The sequence below is a fragment of the Panonychus citri genome, unplaced genomic scaffold (genome assembly GCF_014898815.1).
Source record: "Panonychus citri isolate SS breed McGregor unplaced genomic scaffold, ASM1489881v1 Contig00136, whole genome shotgun sequence".
In the NCBI taxonomy this organism is placed as follows: domain Eukaryota; kingdom Metazoa; phylum Arthropoda; class Arachnida; order Trombidiformes; family Tetranychidae; genus Panonychus; species Panonychus citri.
The window spans coordinates 2,841,350-2,867,336 of record NW_026515541.1 but is presented as its reverse complement, the minus strand read 5'-3'; the positions used below and the strand labels follow the sequence as shown (position 1 = coordinate 2,867,336).

At 31.0% G+C, this 25,987-nt stretch overlaps 4 protein-coding genes across 4 annotated transcripts; 3 read left to right on the top strand and 1 right to left on the bottom strand.

Annotated features, from left to right (window-relative positions):
• Positions 1 to 420: 420 nt before the first annotated feature.
• LOC128392529 (prostatic acid phosphatase-like) lies at positions 421 to 2,246 on the bottom strand. The gene is made up of 2 exons (XM_053352562.1): positions 1,624 to 2,246; positions 421 to 1,423 (listed from the first exon to the last, which is right to left on the bottom strand). Exons 1-2 carry the CDS (start codon positions 2,137 to 2,139, stop codon positions 575 to 577), a joined length of 1,365 nt encoding a protein of 454 aa, XP_053208537.1. The 5' UTR covers positions 2,140 to 2,246; the 3' UTR covers positions 421 to 574.
• A 414-nt stretch (positions 2,247 to 2,660) lies between these two features.
• On the top strand, positions 2,661 to 14,573 carry LOC128392525 (disco-interacting protein 2-like). The gene is made up of 3 exons (XM_053352555.1): positions 2,661 to 3,094; positions 3,539 to 6,437; positions 14,540 to 14,573. Exons 2-3 carry the CDS (start codon positions 3,622 to 3,624, stop codon positions 14,556 to 14,558), a joined length of 2,835 nt encoding a protein of 944 aa, XP_053208530.1. The 5' UTR covers positions 2,661 to 3,094; positions 3,539 to 3,621; the 3' UTR covers positions 14,559 to 14,573.
• A 2,757-nt stretch (positions 14,574 to 17,330) lies between these two features.
• Positions 17,331 to 19,952, top strand: LOC128392532 (disco-interacting protein 2 homolog C-like). The gene is made up of 3 exons (XM_053352564.1): positions 17,331 to 17,894; positions 18,075 to 18,198; positions 18,386 to 19,952. The coding sequence occupies exons 1-3, from the start codon at positions 17,564 to 17,566 to the stop codon at positions 18,636 to 18,638; spliced, it is 708 nt and encodes a 235-aa protein (XP_053208539.1). The 5' UTR covers positions 17,331 to 17,563; the 3' UTR covers positions 18,639 to 19,952.
• A 1,134-nt stretch (positions 19,953 to 21,086) lies between these two features.
• LOC128392144 (cytochrome P450 4c3-like) lies at positions 21,087 to 23,117 on the top strand. The gene is made up of 4 exons (XM_053352124.1): positions 21,087 to 21,470; positions 21,526 to 21,641; positions 21,708 to 22,488; positions 22,555 to 23,117. The coding sequence occupies exons 1-4, from the start codon at positions 21,296 to 21,298 to the stop codon at positions 23,097 to 23,099; spliced, it is 1,617 nt and encodes a 538-aa protein (XP_053208099.1). The 5' UTR covers positions 21,087 to 21,295; the 3' UTR covers positions 23,100 to 23,117.
• Positions 23,118 to 25,987: the final 2,870 nt, after the last annotated feature.

The window sequence follows — 25,987 nt, the reverse complement described above, 5'->3', positions numbered from 1 at the left end:
TTAGAGAGAAAGTTGTATAAATAAGTTCCCTTTAAACTAAAGATTTTCATTAAAGTTTTTTTTTCGTCAAAACTACTAATCATTAGGACTCAGAATTTGAGTTCGAGTTTTGGACGAAACTTGCGAAAGTTCATTGAGACTCATTCATGGAACTTCACTTTCCCCCCTTCAAATGACCTTGAGAGAGATTATCCCATGAACATGTTGAGTTTAGAATAAAAAGAAACAGAGATTTCGAAATGTTCATTAATTTTAATAACTAATGGAAGACGAAATCTCGACATGGATCTTTGGAAATACTCATCATTTTTCTCGTTCTTTTCTCGTGTAATTTTATGAATGAAAGGGAATATCAATTGTAACTGTTATCCTATTCAACTTGAAATACGATCATTGTATGAATGAAAACAACTAAGACCGTTAAAGTTTGTAGTATTAAATCATAATACCAATTTAATAATTGAATTATTGTAAATTAACAAGTATCAAAATCAACCCCCAAGGAGCAATTTAATTACGATTACAGAAAAAAATATGACACTTATTGATAGTTGATGATGATAAATCATCAAAGTTACTTGAAGATAACATAACCTGATCGTGATTTTTTCACAATCATGATTATAGTAAATGCAACTGAAGCAAATACAACAATAAGAATAATAATTAAGATCATTGAGAGTGTATCAAGACCAGTATCAATCGAACCGCCAAGTCCACAATAGGCTGGCCAATCGGATTCCATTAGGGTGGACATATGATTTAAGAGATCATTAAGAGGTACTGATGGTGATGATGAAGAAGAAGAAGAAGATGATGATGATGATGATGATGTAACGAAATTTGGATAAACGAGATTGGGTTGATGAGAATCGGTATCGTTCCAGTAAAACATTTTAACGGCATAAGCTAATCCTGGTTCCTCGTAAAGTTCAAGAATAAAGATCGACCCTGGAGGTGGAATGACCCCGTTAACACCGGCTAAATGGTAAGCAACTGAAGACATGATCGGTGTTAACGTTGAATAAACTAGAAGTCGAGGTTTTTGTTGAACCGATGAACGAGGTGTTGGTTTTATAATTGATTTCAATCTATCGGTTAGTTCTGAGTAAATCGGTCCAACCATTTGCTTCAACATATCGGGATACGCGGTCGCCATTGAATGGAAACTGTTGCCTAAATCGTTAAAATCTTCAATTACACCAGGGGTGATCCATGATGGAATCTTTGATTTTAACATTACTTGTAACAAAACTGTTTCAATATAATCAATTTGATTCCAAAATGAGGTTAATCCAGTTTTAGATTCAACCAATTTCAATGTTGAGGCAAATTGTTTTTTCAAACTTTCACATTCGCTTGAACTTAATAGATCTTGAATAACAGTGTTCACTTTTGGACAATAGCAATGAGTTGAAAGCATCTACGAATCAGTTGATTGTCACAATAGAAAGAAAGAGAAAAAAAATTTTAGAATTTAGAAAAAAACGAAAAATAAATCAAGTATAAGATTCTAGGAAGTGGGTACATGAGCACTTGAAGGTTAACTTTACCATAGAGTAAGAGTTTACCTGTACCTGGAATCGGGTTATTGTCTGGTTTTTGTTGGGTTCTTATACTTACACAATCGTATTTCGTTGGCACTGTATGAACGGCGATCGGAAGGTAATCGGTTGATCCATATTTCCAATGACCACGAGCTTTGTAAGCTCCGTGAAGAAAGACAAGCGAACCTTCAATGTTATTGTCTTTATCTCCGCTTCGGGCATGAACCTCACGCGGACTATCAGTTAGGAAACGATCGTACCTCGAATGAAATGATTTACCTAAATTGTATAATTTGTATTTACCAGTTGCGGTTAATTGTTCAACACCGTCAGGCCAAAATTCTGGTCTTAGATAGGGATCAATATGGGAAAAGGTTGAAGGTGGAGTTGATAGACCTTCGTTTAAGATTATGATGACAGATCTTAGGGTGACATAATCAACAGATGAAGCATTGAGTGAATCATTTTCACCTAATTCAGTGGAATCGGATGTTGTTTGACAAAATACTGGAACAATTAAGTTAATTGTTAAAAGAAAACAACTTATAGAGATCAAGAGTCGGGGAAAATTTGTCACAATCATTGTAACCATTTGATGGATAGAAATTAGTGGAAAGAGAGAGACAAAAGAAAAACAAGAAACAAATAGTGAGAGAAATTTTCTCAAAGTGACTCAATTTACCTGTGGAAATAATTAGTTGTACCGGTTAAACGAGTTTCCCAACAGCCAATCACAAATTCATTCGCAACTTTGTTAACTTTTTTTTCAAGTTTTTCTCCTTCAAGGTAAACTAACCAAAGGAAAGAAATTGACTTGGAAGAAAACAGATGATCAACCAATTTGAATCTATCCAAACATTTACAGAGAATTTACCTTAACCATAATTATTATTAAGATTCGATTTTTATTGTTCAACTTTCTCTTCAGAAAAAAACTTTTAGTGATTTCCATGGAATGTAGAGGTCACTAGTTATTTCGAACTCGTAAAAAAGGTGTGAACCAAAAAATCTTCATTATGGATCAACAGGTGGCGCTGATAATCGAAAATGGGATCGAATCTTTTGTTTATCGAATCTTATCTGGATTCGATTCAGTGATTGGAGATTTTTTATCTTCTCTTTCATTTTTCTTTTCGCTTCTCTTTATTTAGGAATCGGAATCAATTCCTGATGAACTTTTAAAGAGATTCAAAAGATATTTGAGTTAATCCACCAACCACTTGATTCCAAACACAAAAAAAATGTCTCACCCAAAGTGAGACTAATCATCTCTCTCTCTCTCACTTCATCCAGTTTTTTTCTCTTCTGTTTATTTGTTATCATCTTGTTACCAGTCTGTTAATTTTTTACTATTATGAATAAGTTATTTAATATTTATCACAATTAACAGACATTTAAATTTATCTTCATTCCATCTTCTTGGATAATCATCTTCATCATCAATTTGTATCCTCTCACCTTTGGATGATTCTCAATTTCCAGGTTTTACCGAACCAATGAGAGAGATGTAAACATTGGATGATTGTTCAGCTTTTTAATTAATTGTTGTGAGTATTTAATTTTTTTCTTCTATTCTAATGTATCTTCCTCAATCTTCTGTCTTTTCTCTTCTTCTTTTCATCTCTTCCAATACTTCACCACCTGATCATCTCTTGTTACTTTTTCTTTTCCCCTCTGTCTTTTTTATTCTCTTTTAGCTTTTAACTCTTTTTTCTCCTGTGTTAAAATCGGTGCATAAATTTATCATCCTATTGCTACCATATCTGAAAGAGAGAGAGACAGAGAATGAGAATGAGGGAGAGATAGAGAAGGAGTTTTTTCATTAATATTCATACTTAGTATCTTTGTTGATTTTCTGTTTGTTTTTTGTCTTTTCACTGTTCTCCCTCTCCCTCACTATGTCTTTTCATCCATTTTGAAAAGGAAAAGAAAAGAATACATTTTAATTCTTAATGGTTAATTAGACACTTTTTTCTCTCCTTCTGTTCTAGGAATTCTATGATTATCTTCTTACTGTTCAACTTGAAAGTTACTCCATCATCATTTCCAATCAAAGATCAATATCTTCTAAATTATGACAGATCACAGTTTAGATGTAACTCAATTACCTCAAGAGGTTAGAGGTAAATTAGCTGAACTTGATTTAGAGTTGAGTGAAGGTGATATTACACAGAAAGGCTATGAAAAGAAAAGATCTCGCCTATTGGCTCCTTACCTCTCCTGCCAACCAGCCCAAGGATCTGCAAGTCCATCAACTCGTGCCAAAAGACGTGTCCACCGGCGGGTAACTCGCCATGAGTCTCGTTACCATTCTGAGGTTCGGCAAGAAGCCGTTCAACAAGCGTTAGCAGCTATGCAAAATAGGGTAAAACCCTCATTACCCATGCCATCTAAACGAACCTCTCTCATGGCATCAACAACCTCACCTTCAAGAGAAAACAGACCTGGAATAACTGATTCATCTTCAGACGATGAAGATGAAGATTCATTAATTAATGAGAGCAGTGGAGGTGGTACACCTGATGATGATCTCTTTATTTCTTGTCGTCCAACTCACATTGTCAGTGGTCATCATGTTCGTCAACCAACCCAATCATCTCGTGATCATCATCATAATCATCGTCATCGTGATCAACATTATCATCATCAATCATCAACCGATACTTCAACCACTTCATCACCAGCCCATGAACCCAATTTACCACCTCAACCATTACCACCTAGAGTAATTGGTGTTCAAGGTTTTCGTGATCAACAGCCACCAGCATCTCCATTAGAACATCGAAATAAAGAAAAGAAAGAACCAAAAGGTCCATCTATTGTTCCAAGGGAAAGTTCTAAACAATCACAACGACAATTACAGTCAGTGTTTCAAAATCAATTAAAAGCTCATCTTAAAGATAAATTGAAAACTTCATCAATACCAGTACCAACTTCACCTCAACCCTTAATACCACCAGCTTCATCTATGCAACAACAACAACAACAACAACAACCATCTTTAATTCCTACACCAATAACATCATCATCAACCATAGTTAACAACCTTATCTCTGATAATGATCAAGCTCCATTACCACCACCTCATCAGTCAACTCAATTTCCACCTAGAATGTTGAAACAACATCATCTTAACAACAATAATAACAACAATCTTAATTGTAACATCAATATCACCAACAACAACAACAATAATCTCAGTGCAAGTAATAATAATAAGGATAATATAAGTCGTGGTTCAGGTGATGGAACAGGTAGTGGGGGAAGTAGTTATGATGATAATTGTAGTAGTAATGAAAGGCCACCAGAGAAACCACCTCAAAGAATAAGCTCTCGATCAGATAGTGCAAACATAATGAGTCTTTCAGATATGTTACAAAGCTTATCAACAACAAATTCAAGTTTCTCTCAACAATCTCAACCTGATGTTACTAAAACAAACAATGGTAATAATAACGGTACTGGCGATGGTGATTCACTTAGTAGGACTTCCCCTTCGAGTCAAGATATTGGCCCTGAATATGATAACGTTTATGGTCAACAGCAACAACAAGATTCTGCTTCAACAGGATCTCCAATGAGAAGTAGTAGATCACCATCAATTGATACCTATGGAACTGGTCGATGGAAAGTTTCTGCTAAAATACAGCAATTATTAAATACCCTTAAAAGACCCAAGAAAAGGCCACTTCGTGATTTTTATATTGATGATGAAACTGATCTAGAAATTGCTGCAAATCAAACAGATCCTTCAGCACCCAGACCAGAGGGAAGTACAATGTTACCCTCGGTCAGTGAACCTTTAATTGTTTCTTCTGGTTTACCTAAAAGTCTTGAGGAAGCTCTTCAACGCTATGGTTCAGCAACCTTAAAAGCACCAGCGGTAACTGTCCTCGATCCAACCGGTAAAATAAGTCCTTCAATAACTTACGGTAAATTGCTTAGTCGAAGTCGTAAGATCGCTTATAATTTACTAAATAAAGTCGGTGGTCAGAAAAATATCAACAATGTAACTGGTGTTGAAACAAACACAATTAAACCAGGAGACAGGATTGCATTAGTTTATCCCAATAGTGATCCAATTGGATTTATTTGTGCTTTCTATGGTTGCCTAATGGCCGGAATTGTACCAGTACCAATTGAAGTACCAATGACCAAGCGAGACGCTGGTTCTCAACAAATTGGTTTTCTACTTGGTTCATGTAATGTTTCATATGCATTAACAGCTGATGCATGTTTCAAAGGATTACCCAAATCACCTGGTACCGGTGAGATTCACACATTTAAAGGTTGGCCTCCGATTACCTGGCTGGTACCAGATAATTGGTCTAAACCACCGCGAGATTGGGCACCACCACCAAGAATATCGGAAGAGGCACCAGCATACATTGAATATACTCTAGATAAAGATGGTTCCATGAAGGGTGTTTGTATATCCCGACAAGCAATGATTTCCCATTGTCGAGCTTTAACCTCTGCCTGTAGTTACACGGAAGGTGATGTTATGGTGTGTGTGTTAGACTTTAAACGAGAAGTGGGTCATTGGCATTCGGTATTGACCAGTGTTCTCAATGGAATGCATGTAATTTTTATTCCCTATTCATTAATGAAAATTAATCCCTCCTTTTGGATGTTGATGATCACCAAATTTAAAGCGACCGTTGCCATATGTAAATCTCGTGACCTTCATTGGGGTTTATTGGCTACAAAGGAGCACAAAGATGTAAATTTAGCTTCTCTACGAATGTTATTAGTGGCCGATGGTTCAAATCCATGGTCACTCTCATCATGTGATCAATTTATCAATGTATTTCATAGTCGTGGACTACGCCCTGATGCAGTTTGTCCTTGCGCCGCATCACCTGAAGCTCTTACAGTTGCCATCAGAAGGTGAGTGTTACAATTTATTATTCATCATTTGATCAACTGTTAATTGTTTGAAAAAAAAGCCAAAGGAATCAAGGTAACTCGTTATATTAAAACAGTCCCAAGACTGTTGATAAGATCATCATTTATTTATGAATCAAATTCTTTAAAAAAAATATCATTTTCTCTTTAAGAATTACCTTTATGATGTAATTCTTTAATATTATTAACTTAATTAGGATATTTCATATTGTTTTAAAGGTATTTTTTTCTTCTTTGATTCTCAACAGTAATTGCTACGAAATAGTAACAATTACAGTTATTTTTATCATTATTCTTTCCAAACACTGCGATGATTATCATCATTATTATCAACTTGATTACTTTTTCAGCTATTAATTTTGAGAAAACACCCTAAAGACTCTGAATGATTAATTCTGAATGAATCTGAGCCACAATATCAAGGTCAATTGGTAATTTGATTTATATTACAATCATAAGAAATTGTAGATTTTTAAATAATAATCATTTTAAGGTTGATTATAAATCATTTTTCTTAATTCTATGTTATTGTTTTTTTTTCTTATTGACAATTATAATTTTCAACATTTTTTTTCTGTCTGTTATTTTTTTATTTCTGCGAATCCTCAACTTTGTTCACTCAGCTGATTTCTTTGTTGATATAGTTGATAGATTTTATTTGATCATCAGCAGAATAAATTATCTTCATTATCGATTGGGATTTGATCAGACAATAGTTATTGTTACATGGATTCGATATGAATTAACATTAATATTATACTTGTGTATTAATCTGTAACAATTTGAGAAGCAATAATTTGGATGACAATCATTAACCATGATAATGATAGTTTCACGAAACATTTACTTTGATTTCTGAACAATTGAGTGATTAGATCAATTATAATTAGTTGGTATTGAATTGATTAGCTGATGAAGTATCCAAAACAATGTCATCATCATCACTTTAGAAATGACAAAATGAAAGATTTTTCTTTACATCTTGACTATCATTTTAATTGTTATTTTATTCTCACTCACTAACTTTATAAGGCAAACAACCTGCTCTCACTTTCATCTCTCATTCACTTCCTCCTCTCTCTCTCTCACTCTCTCCCTAGTTGAAAATAAGAGAAAGTATAATCTGTATCTCAAGTCAATTAACGATTCTGATGATGATGTTTATTTTTCTCTATCCTTATCCTTAACTTGAGGAAATGGGAAATGTTGATTGTGTCTACAGCACGAACTTAATTGTGAAGGTTAAAAATGTTGAAACAATCTTAACATGTTTAAGTGGTTCCTATTTTTTTCTGATCTTCTAGTAACTGACCAGTCTCATGTAATGAGAAGGAAACTAAGTGAGGGTCATTCTTCCTTCTTATTCTCTCTCTCTTTCTCTTTGTTTTCTGATTTAGAAACGTCTTACCTTCTTCTCCTCATCATCTTCTCTTCCAAGTCTTTTGGCTTTCTTTGTATCGACAAGAATAACTTGTTATATTTTCAATCGATTTTCCTTGATACTATTACTTTTCACTTACGAAGCTCAATCCTAATTAAAAGTAATAGCATATTCGTAAAATGTTAACTTATCACAATCAATCAAATGGAAGCGAAAAGTTAACCATTAATCCAATTGATTTTGTCACTGTTTCTGTATTTACTCATAATAGATTATACCACTAATTTCATATTGATTTTGATTAACTTTTTACCCAATTTGCTGTGTTGACTTTACAATTTGACGGTGGTAATGTTTTCTTAACGAGCTCTTACTTTTTATATTATTATTATCTTACCTTTGCTATTGATTTTAATATAATCTCTTATCTTAATTGGTTTCTTTTTAAATGAAAAGTTATTAATCTCCTTCTTCATCATGTATTATATCATCAACTGAATTATTATCTTATATATTTATCATATTCTATCTGTTTAGTTTACCTTATTGACCAGACTGTGTAGTTTTTTTCACCATGATCCATAAACATATTAGCTGAAACATGATGAATTTACAAACATTAAACATAAAAAATGATTTAAACTCAAATTTGGATTAAAAATCAATTCAGATTAACGCATAAATCTCACAATATTTTACTATCTCAAGATAATCATTATCATAATCATGTTTACATGATTAGTGTTTGTGAATAGCTAAATGTTTTCTTGCTTTCTATTTACACAAATATGCAAATACTTGTGTCCAGTTAATGAAGATTATTATTTGATTAGCAGATATATTTATATTCAATTTTCTGTCAACAATGATAATAGTAATTGTAATAATAATGATGTAGTAAAAAACTGATAACATTGAATTAATGTCCAAATCTAATTTGTCCCATTGCTTTGAGCTACAATCTTATATGTATTTATATAAGTTGAACTATTTTTAAAATTGCTGAACAAATGTCACTTTAATCATCATCATGCTGTCCGAGTTATTTTTTTTCTCTTTACTCTCCAAATAATGGTAATTATTATAATGATCATGATGATTACGGTGATTAACAAATTGTAAGTTTCTGTTGAGAGACTCAAAAGCAAATTAGTAGAAGTTGAATTGCCAAAAAAGGTGAATCAATTTACCCTCTGGGTAAGAGCTCATTGATCATGTCTTTTGCTACTTTTTCATTTTGCTCATTATTATCAACTATTATTTTATCTCTCTCTCTCTTGATTCAATCCAGAATCTTCACTTTCATCTGTAAATCATGATAAAATCTTTTATTTTAATATGATTGATTACCATTGGTAGGTTGATGATTATTATTATTCAAAGTGAGATAATAATAATGATTTAGAAGCTTAAGATCACCATGAAAATGATAAGATTGCTGATGGAAAGATATGTTTTCCTATTCAATATTTTCTTCAATTGTTTGTAAACTCTATTAACCTGATAGAGTGAAAAGTGGCGATTTTCTCATCATCTCTTTTCTCACTGACTAATGACCATATAATTGGTCATTTCAATAACCATTGGTCATTTTAAGATTACACACTCAACAAATATGGTCACAGTTTTCGTAATTAACATTTCCTTGAAGACTATATGCTTTGTATTAGTTCAATAATTGAAGGTCAATTGATTAAGATTTATAAATTGTAAATTACCTTTTAAATGCAAATTAACAATGCGGTTAATTGTGTCTGACATTTGTTCATCAGAACGATAAAACATTTCCATCATTTGAATATTCAATGAGTCTCTTTTTTATAATAATCATCTTTGTATTGTCATTATCTATTATCTAATTATTTCTGTGAAATTGAGACTATTTTGCATCTTCCCTGAATCCATGATAATGACAGCGAAGACAATTAACTTTAATTTCGACTAAATTATATTCTGTTTTAACCCTGAAAATAAAGTAAATATCATGAAAATGTTGTAATATCGTAATAATCATATTGTTTCAGCCTTGAAATTATTATTTTGTTACAATAGAAACTTAATTAGAAATGATTAACCCATCATTATGGAATCATTTTTAATTGAAATCTCTTGTACATGATTAATCCAAGATTAAATTGATTTCTTGTTAATTTTGTAATCATCAATGAATCATGAAACTAGTTTTTAGTATTCTAAACATGATTAAAAACTTTTACTATCACTAATTGTAATAATAATGTTTATATAATGAATTGTACTTCAACTAATTTATAATTAATTGTTAAATGAGTCACACTGACAAGATTCCGGGTATTGATTAACATAATTATGAGAAGGTTTGAGATTTTATCTTAATTAATGAGTTGATTTTTACAACTCACAATTTGATACAAACTTTAGATTGTCTGAATTGTAAAAGATACTAATATATGATCAAGTTAATTGTTACGTCTTAATCATGATTTAATGATTCATACAATATGATATTGGGATGAATCTGTTGATTTCACAATCCTCAAAAGATGTCAACTTAATATGCTTATCAACCCTTTCACCTTAAATCACTAATCATCACCCACTTTTCATGATTAACTAACTGCAGTTAACTAATCATTTTTGAAATTAGGTTGTTCAAAAAATGTAAACATGATAGTCACTTTTGAATTTTTCTTAAAATATAACATTAGTTAGTTAATAATTAGATGATGATAATAAAGCAATCTAATCATTAAATAAATATAACGGTATCATCGTCATTATCCTTACACATCATGATTATCCGATTCTAATAGTCTGAATAGTTACTCATTTTTGTTTGTTTCATTTATCATCTAATTGACCATTTTAATGAGTTGAATTACCTTCACTAATTGTTGGTGATAATCAATCATCAATTTTATGATTAACTTGATTTGTAAGGATAAAAAGTAACAGGAAAGGAAGAATCAGAAAAATTAAATCAACTGATTACAACTTATTTTACACAATTAACATTTCCTTAAGAAAAATTAAAAGGAAGTGAAATTAACTAACTCAGTAAACGGTCGTTGTCCTTTTGTTTTGCTTCTGTATGTTTCATGTTAATTTTCATCATTGATTATATTAGTTAATCAACAACATTGTTTATTGTTGGTAATAATCATGGCTTATGTTAATTGAATGTTGTCTTGGACATGATTATTACAATGAACGGTAAGTTAATTGTTTCCCATTTTAAACCAGAAAATAGTTCAATCTAATCAAGTTTAGACTTTTTTCATTGAATTAATTACATTGTCTTAAGTTTTTTGACCAATTCTCTGGCTCTAGGATCATAGATAAATAGATTCAATATAATTAGAATCTGAGATACGAAATCAAATATTTTTTTCTGTATAATTGCACTTCTGAACTCTCAAACCACAAGCTAATTTACGAAAATGACGATCTTTTAGTTTTGGCTAACTTAGAATTACTTAGATTGATTGAAACATAAACTCAAGAATCAGCGCTCTGGATGTTGAATTGAAGTAAGGATATTTGAAGGTCACAGGTGGAAGGTTGTTTGATCACCCATACTTATAACTTAGATCTAGTGATTGAGAAAAGGGAAAGAGAACTAATGATTTTTAAGCGATGAAAAAACTGTATTTATAAGACTTTGAATCTTTTGAATTCTTACCATAAGTCAACCATTGGTCAACTTACCAATTAATCATCCAATCCTAAAGAGACAAAAAAAGATTAGTAAGAATTAAATTCTAGGAGAAAGCAAATTTTTCTAATGATAGTTTTAGTTAGTAATTAGATTTACCTTTGGTTCTGAATGTTCATCCACCAGCATCGGTGTTACAGCGACAATCGCACAACTGATCAACATTTGATCACCAATGAAATCAAGCTTTGCCTTCATTGGCAGGCTTGCAAAATTTTCCAGTTTTCAAAATATTCTTCAAATGACCTTCAAGTGCGTTCTTTTCTGCATAACCTTCATGACCTTGAACTATGACAATAGAGTATCGGTCAAACTTCCATAGACGAAAAATGGACCCGTTTGGTCAAGTAGTTTTTGAGTAATCGTGAAAAGAAAACCAACAAAGTAGCTGAACTATTCTGTATTTACTTTAACTCATTATTCAACTGAGACTCTATCTTTACCGATTCTACTTAATCTTTTCATCACTCATCATCATCATCTCTCAATAATTTTTCATTAGTCAAGACATAATCAGATTGATTACTTGGATAATCAATATTTTTTACTTTCCGGTAAGATGATTCTTAATCCATGATAGTGACGAGTAAGATAATTCTGATTGAATCCCATGTTTACCATTTTTTGCTCTCAGTCAATTCACTTATTTTTTGTTATTCAATGACATTGATTTAATTGCTGTGTGTTGATTTAATAATGATTAACTTCCGTTTATGATACTTTATGTTATAATCATGATCAACGCAAATGCTTGGAGCTAATTAAAGTTACCAAGGAAGATAATTAACTTTTTATTCACAGCAATTATATAATTGCCATTTGTTTTGTTTCGCTATCGTAACAATATAATTAACGTTTTTGCTTTACAATCAAAACAAATTTTTGCTATCCAGAATTAGTCTGGTGACCCATTGATTGAAGTGTTGGATTTTAATTGTTGATTATATTTCTGGTGGAAATTGAGTTTCCCGTTCGTAATTAATTTTAATTGCTTTTCACATTTAGATATAAAAAAAATGTTATAATTGTTTCCCATTGTTGTTATCATTTTATTTATCAATTAATCAACTAGAGATGATAGTAAACTTTTACAATCATTAAACTAATTGTTGATCATCTTGATTTTATGGTCAGTTTTGTGGAGATTAATAAATAATTGATTTAATTACAATTATTCATCATTATTTATCACAATCACAACATTGACATGTAATTGTTGGCAATAATAATAGAAAACAGTTTGATCATTAAGATTGAAATTGATTAAAAATTTAGGCTAATAGTTGCTTATGTAATTTAAATATTTAATCATTTGATTAACAATCAATTGTAAGATTGTCAAATAAATAAATGAGTATGTCAGATGAATACATTTAACTATGAGTTTTTTTTTCATTATTAATTCAATTGAACAATTTAAAGTATTACTATTATTATCACTCTTAAGTTATTATTAAGGTGACACCATCAAAGCTGATCAGATTATCAGCATTTATACAAATCGTTTTGTTGATGATTACGATTATTATAATATTTAATCGTCATTATTGATTATTTAATTCTCAACATTATCCATAAAGGTGATAAAGATAATGTTATAATAAGATTTGACAGGTCAACATAGTTAAGTTTAATTCATTAAATAAAAAAAATCAAGCTAATACAATCAAAAAAAAGATGGTTACTTGATTGTTGGCATCATCATTATTTGAGGGTCAAACAATCAATTTAAATGTTCATTGTTAAAAAAAATGATGAAGATGGAGAGAGAGATATACATATAAGATGAATAAGATTGTTTTTCTATTTATCTTCATCATCTTTTTTTTTGAAAATAGAAAGAGACAGCAAGAGAGAAAGAGGAAGATAAAAGGTGATGAAGTTACTTTTTGTTGAAGGTAAATGATTATTATAATGTGATTGAATTCAAATGATTGAGGTTTTTGAATAACTTACGTACATAAATCACACACTTGACTTTAAATGATGAAACTATTTTTTGTATACCCATTTATCTGTGTACATTGAAAGGAAGACAAAAAAAGATGATGATTTCAAACTTAATCATCTGTTCAGAAGTGATGATGAATAATCAAAAATCAACTATTATCTATGCTACAAATGATGAGTATTTAAGACTAGATTTTTGCCGAATTGTTATTATTTCAAATACTTATCTTCTATTTGAATTTTAACACCTCACTTTCTCTTATCATCTTCAGTATCTTACTAACTCATCATCTTAATTTTCGTAAAACAAATATAACTTGATATTCATTTTACATGCTTTTTCCGCTCTCTCTCTCTCTCTCTCTCTCTCTCTCTCTCTCTCTCTCTCTCTCTCTCTCTCTCTCTCTCTCTCTCTTCTTCATCACCACCTTCAACATGAAGATACTTGGCTACAAGATATATCAGTTTCTTTTGCTCCTCTCAATCTTTCTCTTCATCATCCTCATCTTGATTACTAATAATAAATTCATTTTGTGAGCTATGAACACATGAATCTGTAAAATATATGTCACTTGACCCAGTTTTTGCTCGTTTTAAAAAATTTTGGTCTTTCTCGTTGCAATGTTACCACTTGGGAAAACTGTTTACAGACTGTGAATGTTACCCAATCATCTGTAAAATGATATCAATTAATTATATAACGTTTCTTGTCCCATTAAATGCAATAATATTGCAAAAACATTGCAATAGGATGCAAATAATGCAAAAGTTTTTCTTATCTTGTGTATTATTTTTCATTTTGTGTCTACGGTTTGATAACTAACAAATGTGATATCTTATTATTATGCAAAAGTTAAATTTATTTTGTTATATTGGTGTTAAAAGGTCACTGTTAAAATTGGACTCTAGAGGAAGAAGAAAAATCTAATGACAATTCATCCTCATCACTTTTATCCTCCTACTCTACCACCTCCTCCTTTTCTCTCTCTCTTCTTGTTAAATGACACACAAAGAGCTTTCTTTATCTTCTTTATCATTCATTTTGCTTTGATTTTACAGGTTTCTGGTTTCCGGATGAAAGTTGCAATTCTCTCTCTCTCTCTTCATTTACCCTCATCAGTATTTTTTCCTTGCCTTCGCCTTATTTTTTACCTCCTCCTTTTTTCATCATCTTCATCACCACCATCATCATCCTCTCATTGGCTTTTTCCTTTGAATCTTCCGATTTTCTTGCAATTCAAGAAAACCAACAAAAAAAACAATAACACAACAGCATGAGGATGATGATGATGATGATGATGATGGGTATGTTGAAGATGATGATGCGGTTGCCCACTGGATATTCAAGTCAAGAGACCAATTACCCACTGACTGGTTTTCTTGTTCACGGTTGCAAAAATCCATGGGAAAATATTAACAAAGAACGAGAAGAAGATGAAGATGAAGATGAAGAGAAAGGTAAAGAAGTAAATAAGAGAAAAAAAAGTAAGACAAAGAATTGCAAAAAATCACATAACTACTTGAAAGTAAAAGTGGGAGGAAGAGAGAGAGAGAGAGAGAGAGAGAGAGAGAGAGGAAAAAGAGTGAAAGTAAATCATCATTATTGCTAAGATTCTTGATGCGTTTTCACTTCACGTAAGAGATGATAAAATAAGGTGTAACAAGTTAATATTAGCTAATAAATAGTTAATTGCAACTTGATCATCACTACAATAAAAGTTTAAATGCAAAGTTGTTTCATTAAATTTCGCTTGTTGTCAATTCAGGTAAATCAAGGTAACGGGGAGAATCTCATCATCATTAGATGGTAGTAGCATCTTATCATCATTTTAAGAGTGAAAAAATGTCTTCCTCATCTTCCTCCTTCTTTTGGTCATATGGTTGAGGTGTTATCTAATCCATGATTCCTGTTACTCACCCTGATAATGATAAGTGATGATGATGGAACTGGATTAGATGAACTTAATCAACAACTTAAACAGCAACTCATCCCTTTCACCTTGAAGGTTATAATTAAGAAAGCAAAATAATTAACAATCTAAAACTTGAGGTCAATTGATTGCAGTATTCACCTTGATTAACTTTTGGTAACTCATTAACTTGTTTCCATTTCTCTGTCTGTGTCCATCTCGTAGCCCCATCATCATGATTAAGATGATAATTCATTAAATTAATCCATCTAAAACTTAATCATTTTCTATCATCTTTCTTTTTTTTGTATATCCAACTGATACTTTCACGTTCTCGGTTAAATGTCAATGGTTGATAATGAAAACAACAAAATCTCAACACTGGGACCACAAAACCTTATGAGATTAACTTGGAACCTCTTAAAAAAGAGATTCTTTTTGATGGCTTAAGGTTATATCTTGAACTTTTTTATTAGACATTCTCTCTCTCTCTCTGCTTTATTATCATCTCCATCATCGTCACTGTGTTAGAAAAAGAAAAGATGAAGAAGATGAGAGAAAGAAGAGAAATCTAAGCAATAGTTGATGTAATAGTCATCGTTTTATCTTCTCTCTTTTTTATCTTGTTTCTTTTTTCTTAGATAAGCAATTTAAATTGATCGATCAATCGACTTTCACTTGCCTTCTCTCTCTCTCCCTCTACCTCCATCTTCATCCTCATCCTCATCCCATTTCTGATCTTCATCTCTATTACCATTTACTTGATAAGTTCAAGAGTAGCAAGTTGAATGAGAAAAGCCAATTAGTTGATTAACACTATTCTGATAATTAATAGTTTCTAATAACAATAACATATTGAAGATAATTATCTTGACAGTTTTCAGCTATAATTAATTTTGTAAAATTCATTTCAATTTATCTTAATTGTCGGAAAAGGTTATTAGTCGACCCAATTAGTTTTTGCTATTTTATTAATAATTAGATTGATCAGTTTTAAATTGAAAGTTAATAAGAAATGAGTCACTTTGAATTCTTTGATTCTTTAAGTAAGAGTTATCATCATCTTTTTCAACCGATATTAAGAAAAGTAAAATATCAACATGAGAAAATTTCCCCCATTCTCCCTGAGGCTAATTAATAGATCGCTGACCTTCATAACCTTAATCTTGATTCTACCTGGATGATTCATCATTATCATCTCATCATCATCATAATCATCATCTGTTATTCACTTGAGAAATGCTTCCATTCAAAGATATTACTTGTTTCCGTGTAAAAAACTTGGAAGATGGAGTAGTAACAGCAGATGATGATGATGATGATTGTGATGATAACGAAGATGAAAAAATAAAAACAATTCTAAACAAAAGAAGAGGATGAAAAGTTCAATTTTTGCAGTTATCAATTAGATGATAATGATTGTCAATCTTTCAGGCAAATGATTTTCCTGGTAACTCTTTCATTGATAGATTAACATTATTATCCACTTTGAGTGTTAAAGGTTATGCTTAATTGGTGAATACAAGTTGAATCTTATTCTTTATTGTTTGATTTCTAATTCTAATCAAATGTTATTAATTTAAATTGACACTTTACAAGTGACTGAATTATCAAGAATATACAACAATTTAATCTTATCCTTGACACAACACAAATTTCGTATACAATGTGTATAATAGTTATTATCACTTTGTGTTTGTTTGCATGTTGATTAAAGATGATTAAGATTGGGTTTAAATTACAATTCTATTTATATCTATTTTTTTCATGATCGAATCTGCTTTTGACTTTGAAATGTATCTTCCTACCTTTTTTGGATGTTATTATGATGACGGTGATGATGAGGATGATAATTATGATTATATTTTGATATCTGCTTTCCTTCCGGGTCTTTGTTCAATTTGATTGTATCTTTGTTTTCAATAATTAATAAATTTATTTATTTTTACTTTCTATATTATAGCAACGAGGTGTAAATCTGGCCTGTGTACGAACTTGTGTAATTGTCGCCGAAGAGCGGCCTCGAGTTTCATTAACCAATTCATTTTCGAAATTATTTTCCTCCCTTGGTCTTTCAACGAGAGCTGTTAGTACTTCTTTTGGATGTCGTGTAAATGTCGCCCTTTGTTTACAAGGAGCGTCCAGTCCTGATCCAACAACCGTTTATGTCGACATGAGGGCACTTCGAAATGATCGGGTTACCCTTGTCGAAAGAGGTGCACCACATAGTCTATGTCTCATGGAATCGGGTAAACTTTTACCTGGAGTCAAAGTAATAATCGCTAATCCAGAAACTCGTGGACATTGTGGCGATACTAATTTAGGTGAAATTTGGGTTCAAGCTCCACATTCAGCAAGTGGTTATTTTACCGTTTACGGTGAAGATGGACTACAAAATGATCATTTCAACGCTCGTCTTACAACTGGTGACACTTCACAAGTTTATGCAAGAACGGGTTATTTGGGTTTCCTTAGGCGAACTGAATCTGTTCAAGCTGATGGAGGTAAAGAGAAAATAATAAAAAATAAAATAATTCTCACTGATGAATTACCACCGATTTCCACTCGTTAATCTAAACCCTTTGGAAAAGATTAACTTTAGTCTTGATTTATGTTAATCTAGTTATTTATTTGTTTACTAATTTTCACTAATTTATTGTTTATTTTGTTTCTACAACTTGCAGAACTTCATGATGCCATATTTGTTGTTGGAGCTCTGGATGAGACTATCATGCTACGTGGGATGAGATATCATCCGATTGATATTGAAAACAGCGTTTTAAGGTGTCATAAAAAGATTGCTGAATGGTAAGAATTGCAATTTATCGTCATTAATTTTAATTTATTAATCTGTGATTCCGTGTTTGTTTTTTTTTTACTTCTTCCATGCAATTATAAACCGGATGAAGTTTAATTTGTTTACTATTTTCCGTTTCAATTATTATTATTAATTATTGTTTTTTTTGTTACTTCTCTTTTTTTTACATCAATTTAGTGCAATTTTCACTTGGACAAACTTGTTAGTTGTTGTAGTTGAATTGGACGGTAATGAAAACGAAGCTCTAGATTTGGTACCATTAGTGACCAATGTGGTTCTCGAGGAGCACCAAATGATTGTCGGGGTGGTTGTTGTCGTAGATCCAGGAGTTGTACCGATCAACAGTCGTGGAGAAAAACAAAGGATGCACCTTCGAGATGGTTTCCTTGCCGATCAATTGGATCCAATTTATGTCGCCTACAACATGTGATCCCTTCCATAGCCTTTTTTAGACAATTTCAACTAATTCATCTTCATCCAGGATTTATCATCATAATCTTCAATCTCCTCTTCCCTCTGATTCCTTATTCAATTCTTCCTTTTCTTCTTAATCTTGTTTTCACCCTCCTCTTCATCTTTTTTTTTTTTCTATCTTATCATCATCTCTTTTCCTAGCATCTTGCCATCGTTGTTATCATTTTCCACCCACTCTCTCATCTATCTCTTTCTCCCTCAATCTCACCCTTGTTTCTTTGTCATCTTTTCCCTCTTCCACCTTCAGATTTGCTTACTTAGAGTTTCCTCTCATTAAGTAAATGTGAAAAGAAATGATTTTACAAATACAAATATGATTTCTTTCCTTCCTTAATTCAATTACTATTATTATTAATGATTACCATGATTCTGTCTCGTTGATTATTAATTATCACCACCAAGGAAAACCTTTTGTTACTATTAACTAATTACTATTATATTACAAGATGTTATCAACATCTTTCCTTTTGTTTTTTTTTCATATATATTACATTTAACATCATCACAAAATGATGGATAAAAACAAATTGATTGGCCATTGATTCTGGATTCAAAATTAACTATTATCATCTCCCTGATTCCCACCTTCAATTACCCACCACCACCATCACCATCACCTTTACTTAATCATCATCTCAAACCACCAACAACAACAATTTTCATTGTCATATGAACCAAATTAAATCAAAGACAATGTAATACTTACCTTGTTATTTAAAAAAAAACGACCCAAATCATTGTCAATCATCATCAACAATTGAAATATCACATTAATCAGTTTCTTAATTGTTCTTTACTAGTTACGTTTTTTTTAATTATCTTGTAATAATTGTAACAATTAAAATGTAATCACAATGAGAAAAAAAGCTCAAACAATTTAAAGCGTAAAACAAACTCACTGATGAGAAACAATTTATTGTTTTCAAATGATTAATGAGGAAAAAAATTGTTCAGGATTAGTAAGATTATGATTAATCTTTACTTGACCATCTATTTTGATACTCGATCCAATCATTGTACGATTGATTACGGTACAGACGAAGATGGTACAGAATCCATGCTGGTACCGAAGTTACCGAAATAAAAAGCACAGAAAACCAAACACATCTTTCGGTAACCGAAACTGGAGTCCGAGGTGGAGTGATCAAGAATTTATTTCCATACGGATAAGAGTAACCTCGCTTCTGGATCATTTGTAGGCCTTTCAAAGTCCTTTGATTAATCACACTACGTACCAAGGAATTCATGTCTATAAATGTACCTAGAAAATATCAATCCACTGATTAACAAAATAGAAAAACAAATCAAGAGAAACAATTAACGTTAAGACAGTACAAGTGTCCGTCAGCTCAAAACATCAACATTTAGCTGATTTTTTGTTCGGCTCAAAAGTAGTGGCGCTTTCAAAAAAGAATCGAATTCAAATTAATTTGATTAATTAACAGGTTAATTAATCGACAAAATAATAGGTTACACTTTTTGGTCAATAATAAAGGTGCAAATTAGAGGACGTTGGTGTTTTTTATGGGTAAGACGATATACAAGTGAACCTCAAGCCGACAAAAAAATTAGCGGAAAATTGAAATTGTTGAGCTGACAAACTTTGAACGACGTCGCTTGTAACAATTTATTGTTTACAAATGATTAATGATTAAAGAAAAAATAAATTGTTCCAATGAAATTAAACAGTAATCCGAAATTAAATCAACCTGGTTATTAAATTAATAGCTGAATTTAAGTTGATTGATACAATTTCCAAGCTTGATTAAAATTGACTTTTATGTAATTGTTTCAATTTAAAATGGATCACAAGTATTATATAAACAGTTAATTGTGTTAACCTTGACAATTATAAGTCAACCAGAGATAATTAATCATTTTAAATAAATGGATCTCGAATCAGCTTGACAATCAATCATTAAATTGCCATTCTTGATTTGATTGTGAATTATTAACTATTAGTGAAAGTCGAGAAATAGTTTTTTGTTCACAATTAGTAACTGAATTAATAAGAAAAAAGGTAATATAACAATTAAATTGACTTCCTCGTCTTATGATGTTAAAGTAATTAAATGTATACGAATTAATTATTGAATTTCTGTTAATAAATCATCCCAACAATTTAGCTAATCAATGATTTAAAATCAAGTATAAAAAGATTGAAATTGTCAAAAATTGTCCAATCCGATTGAACAATTAAATTAACCTCCCAACAAATTAACTAACAATTAGCCTAATGAATCATAATGAATTAACTGTTCAATTCAGTTAATTTAATTCTCAGGTTATTGGAAATGTCTTGTTTTATAACCAGTGAAGATTAAATTGATTAGGAATGATTAACAACTAATTGTTAATAACTTTTTAACAATCACAATTAATAAAACAGGTTGTGAAAGGAGCGGCAAAAAATCAAGGTAATTACTTAAGTAATTGTTATTAAATTAAACTAGAATTAACATTTAATTATGTTGATTGCAGAGGGAAATTTTTTTAAATCATTTGAATCTAAAAAACCAACGGGTTAATTTGATTAACTTGATTGATTTTTCGTAAACTTTTGTTTTTTGTTAATCAAATCTAATCAACGACCGACAAAAATTACCAAACAAAATGATCTCAATTATTTTAATCACAATCGTAACAATTTATTTGATCAAGTTAATTGTTGATTATCGGAATTGGTTGAAAAACTTTTACTCTTATCCATCATATACAATTTCCCTAAATGATTATGTAACCATAATAAGCGATTGGTTCAAAGGCTTTGATCATCTGACTAATAAATGTAAGTACAAACAATCAGTTAATTGTTTGCTAATCAACTTCCCTAATTTAAATAGATACAAGCAAATCATTTCTAAATCAAATCTACCGACACACTAAGGATTCAGATTATTTTGTCCTATGGATTGGATATTTACCTTTGGTTTGGATTTTGAAACCAAGTCTTGTTGAAGTATAAACAATCAGAACGACGATTAAGTTAATTGTTGTTGATTACTTTTCTCTCTCTCTCCCTTAGAATACAGTTAAAATCTTTAATATTAAGACGATATTCCAATTGGCAGCTCGACCTCCAGTGGCCGATGGTCTTTTCATGATCTCCGGTAAAAAGTGGAAAACTTTTCGTCAAATTGGTGAGATTAATTTACGAACGAAAATGTTATCGAAATTCATTCCAATTATGTCCCAACATGCTGACCGATTGATGGACAAGTGTCATCTCGATGATTGGATCGATCTCACTGATGATCTGAGCTTGACCACGTTCAATGTTATCTGTGAATGTGCAATGGGTGTTTCAACGAAAACTGGTCAACTTGAACGCTCGGCTTTCCAATTGTTTAAGATTATCGATAAAGCTCCAGTCCATTTGGTCAAACGGACGATGTCCCCCTACTTTTGGCCTGAGTTCATTTGGAAACGATATATTAATTACGTGTCAGATGGTGAAGTGTTAATATTTGAATCGATATTTAAATCTGTAACCGATCGAGAGATTTGCCGACAAAAAGCAATTAGATCACAATCAAAAATGAACAATAATAATCATCATCATGATGGAACTGATGATTTAAGTGACAAAAACTTTTCAACAATTAAGCCTAATCACATTCAGGATAATCTACTTTCTCATTTGGTTAATCTTTATCTTAATCAGAATAACGATCCAGATGATTTACCTGATGATGAAGAGGAAAATTTAATTACTCCGAATGATATTGAAAACGAAATCAACAATTTCATCCTCGCTGGATTTGAAACTGTCCGAACGGCAATTTTATGGACATTAATCTGTATCGGTGAGTTAAATTGTCGAGATGAGAAACAGCTAATTGTAATTAGAACCTTTTGCTTTTGATTAACAGCAAGTGAACCAGAAATCGAGAAACGTATTCATGATGAATTGATTAACGTTTTTGGTGATGACCAGGAAAACGAGTGGACCTTTGATTTGGATAAATTAAATCAACTTAATTACCTTGATTGTTGTATTCGTGAAGGCCTAAGGCTTTTTTCACCATTGATAATATTTGGTAGAAACACTGGAGTTGATTCATTTCAATTAGACGAAGTTAATTGTCTACCATCATCAACTGAATACTTAGTTTCAGTTTATTCAGTTCATCGGAATGAAAAAGTTTATCCTCAACCAGAAAAATTTAACCCTGACCGTTGGTCATCTGAAAATATTCAATCAATTCCAACTAATTGTTACCTTCCCTTTGGGATTGGACCTCGAACCTGCATTGGCTTTAGACTCGCATTGATTGAGATGAAAATTGTGATTACCTTAATTGTTAAACAATTTAGATTACAAGTTAATCAACATTACAGTTCAATTGATTGGATTTTTCCATTAACATTGAAACCAGTTAAACCTTGTACATTTAAATTGTCATCAAGATTTTAAATTAAACCTTAAAATACAATAAAACAATTTAATTCAACCATGATTGTTTGCAATTGTTTAACATCATTTACCTTTGATTATCAATCAAGATTTCCCAATCTCTCAATTTAAAACAATTTATACATTTTACATTGTAGTTTGTATCATTGAAAAAGAGACAAACAATTAAAATTTAATCATTTTACTTGAATAATTTTAATAAGTGAAATATGATTTGAAGTTAATTAACTCTAATGATCAACAATTAACTTAATCTGAAAGTTATGAAAAGTTAATCAGAAAAAAGACAAATACCCTTAAGGCTAAATTGTCTCAACAACAATTTAACCATTGATCACAATTATCAACAGTTTAATTGTCTTTTTCGTTTGTCGTAAACAAAATTAAACACAAACAATCAAATACAAATTAAACAACAATCAGGAAAATTTTCCATCCTGAGCTCTGATCATTTGTCATTGAAAGCCCATAGTGTTAACTCAATCAACCAGTTGATTTTTTAGAATCAACAATTGGATTGTTAATAATTAGGTAACAATCATGTTAACCATTACATGGATTTTATTGACAATCATCTTAATCTACTTGATAAAGTTAATTATTGATTACAGAAATTGGATGAGACACTTTTATAAGTATCCATCTTATTCTGTAACAATTAGTGACGTTCTGGTTTACTTCAGTGGACCTGAAGCAGTGATTAAAAAATGTAAGTACAATCTAATCAATTTAATCAATTTACTACACAGAGAAATTAATCAAGACAATTAATTCACAGGGGGAAGCAGATCTTTTTTCCGTAGAGCTCTGCAATTAACTAAAAACGATGATTACTTTGTCATTTGGCTCGCGTTCATACCTGTGCTTTTCATTAAGAATCCAAATTTAGCTGAGGTAAAGATTGTGAATTACAATTTGATTGTTGATGATTTGATTAATTCTAAATTGCTTACCAATATTTAGAAGGCGAAGCTCACAATATCAAGACGATATTTATGTCAGCAGTTTTACCGGTAATTCGAAATGGCATTTTCATGATGTCCGATGAAAAAAAATGGAAAATATTTCGTAAAATCAGTGAGATCAATTTAAAAACTAAAATGTTACAAAAGTTTTTCCCAATTATGTCTCATCATTGTGATAAAATGGTCGATAAATTATACAAACTGGAAGAGGGCCAATGGTCAGATTTCAATGACGAAGTTGGACTGACCACTTTTAATGTTATTTGCGAATCGGGAATGGGAATTTCAACGGAATCACCGAAACTCGAATCAACTGCTCTTCGATTATTTGAGGTAACGCTGCAATTTCCCAAGCATATTGTTTTAAGAGCTTTCAACCCGCTCTTGTGGCCTGAATTCACCTGGACACGATATCTTGATTACATGAGTGACGGACAGTCAAAGGTTCTTGAGAAATTATTCAAGTATGTGGTCAAACGAGAAGTGACCAGACAATTAGGCTTTAAATCTGAAGGTGAAACAACAATCAGTAAAGATGACGACAGTTTGAAAAGGTCAGTGAGCGACAATGCCCAAAATAATAACACGATCGATGAAAAAGATGATATTGATTTAATTAAACCAAATTGTATCGAGAATAATTTCTGTCCAAAGTTGTTGATATTTACGTCGAAATTAAATCAACCTGGTTATTAAATTAATAGCTGAATTTAAGTTGATTGATACAATTTCCAAGCTTGATTAAAATTGACTTTTATATAATTGTTTCAATTTAAAATGGATCACAAGTATTATATAAACAGTTAATTGTGTTAACCTTGACAATTATAAGTCAACCAGAGATAATTAATTATATTAAATAAATGGATCTCGAATCAGCTTGACAATCATTAAATTGCCATTCTTGATTTGAGTGTGAATTATTAACTATTAGTGAAAGTCGAGAAATAGTTTTTTGTTCACAATTAGTAACTGAATTGATAAAGGTAATATAACAATTAAATTGACTTCCTCGTCTTATGATGTTAAAGTAATTAAATGTATACGAATTAATTATTGAATTTCTGTTAATAAATCATCCCAACAATTTAGCTAATCAATGATTTAAAATCAAGTATAAAAAGATTGAAATTGTCAAAAATTGTCCAATCCGATTGAACAATTAAATTAACCTCCCAACAAATTAACTAACAATTGAAGCCTAATGAATCATAACTGAATTAACTGTTCAATTCAGTTAATTTAATTGCTCTCAGGTTATTGGAAATGTCTTCATGTTTATAACCAGTGAAGATTAAGTATTGATTAGGGAATGATTAACAACTAATTGTTAATAACTTTTTAACAATCACAATTAATAAAACAGGTTGTGAAAGGAGCGGCAAAAAATCAAGGTAATTACTTAAGTAATTGTTATTAAATTAAACTAGAATTAACATTTAATTATGTTGATTGCAGAGGGAAATTTTTTTAAATCATTTGAATCTAAAAAACCAACGGGTTAATTTGATTAACTTGATTGATTTTTCGTAAACTTTTGTTTTTTGTTAATCAAATCTAATCAACGACCGACAAAAATTACCAAACAAAATGATCTCAATTATTTTAATCACAATCGTAACAATTTATTTGATCAAGTTAATTGTTGATTATCGGAATGGTTGAAAACTTTTACTCTTATCCATCATACAATTTCCTAAATGATTATGTAACCATAATAAGCGATTGGTTCAAAGGCTTTGATCATCTGACTAATAAATAAGTACAAACAATCAGTTAATTGTTTGCTAATCAACTTCCCTAATTTAAATAGATACAAGCAAATCATTTCTAAATCAAATCTACCGACACACTAAGGATTCAGATTATTTTGTTCTATGGATTGGATATTTACCTTTGGTTTGGATTTTGAAACCAAGTCTT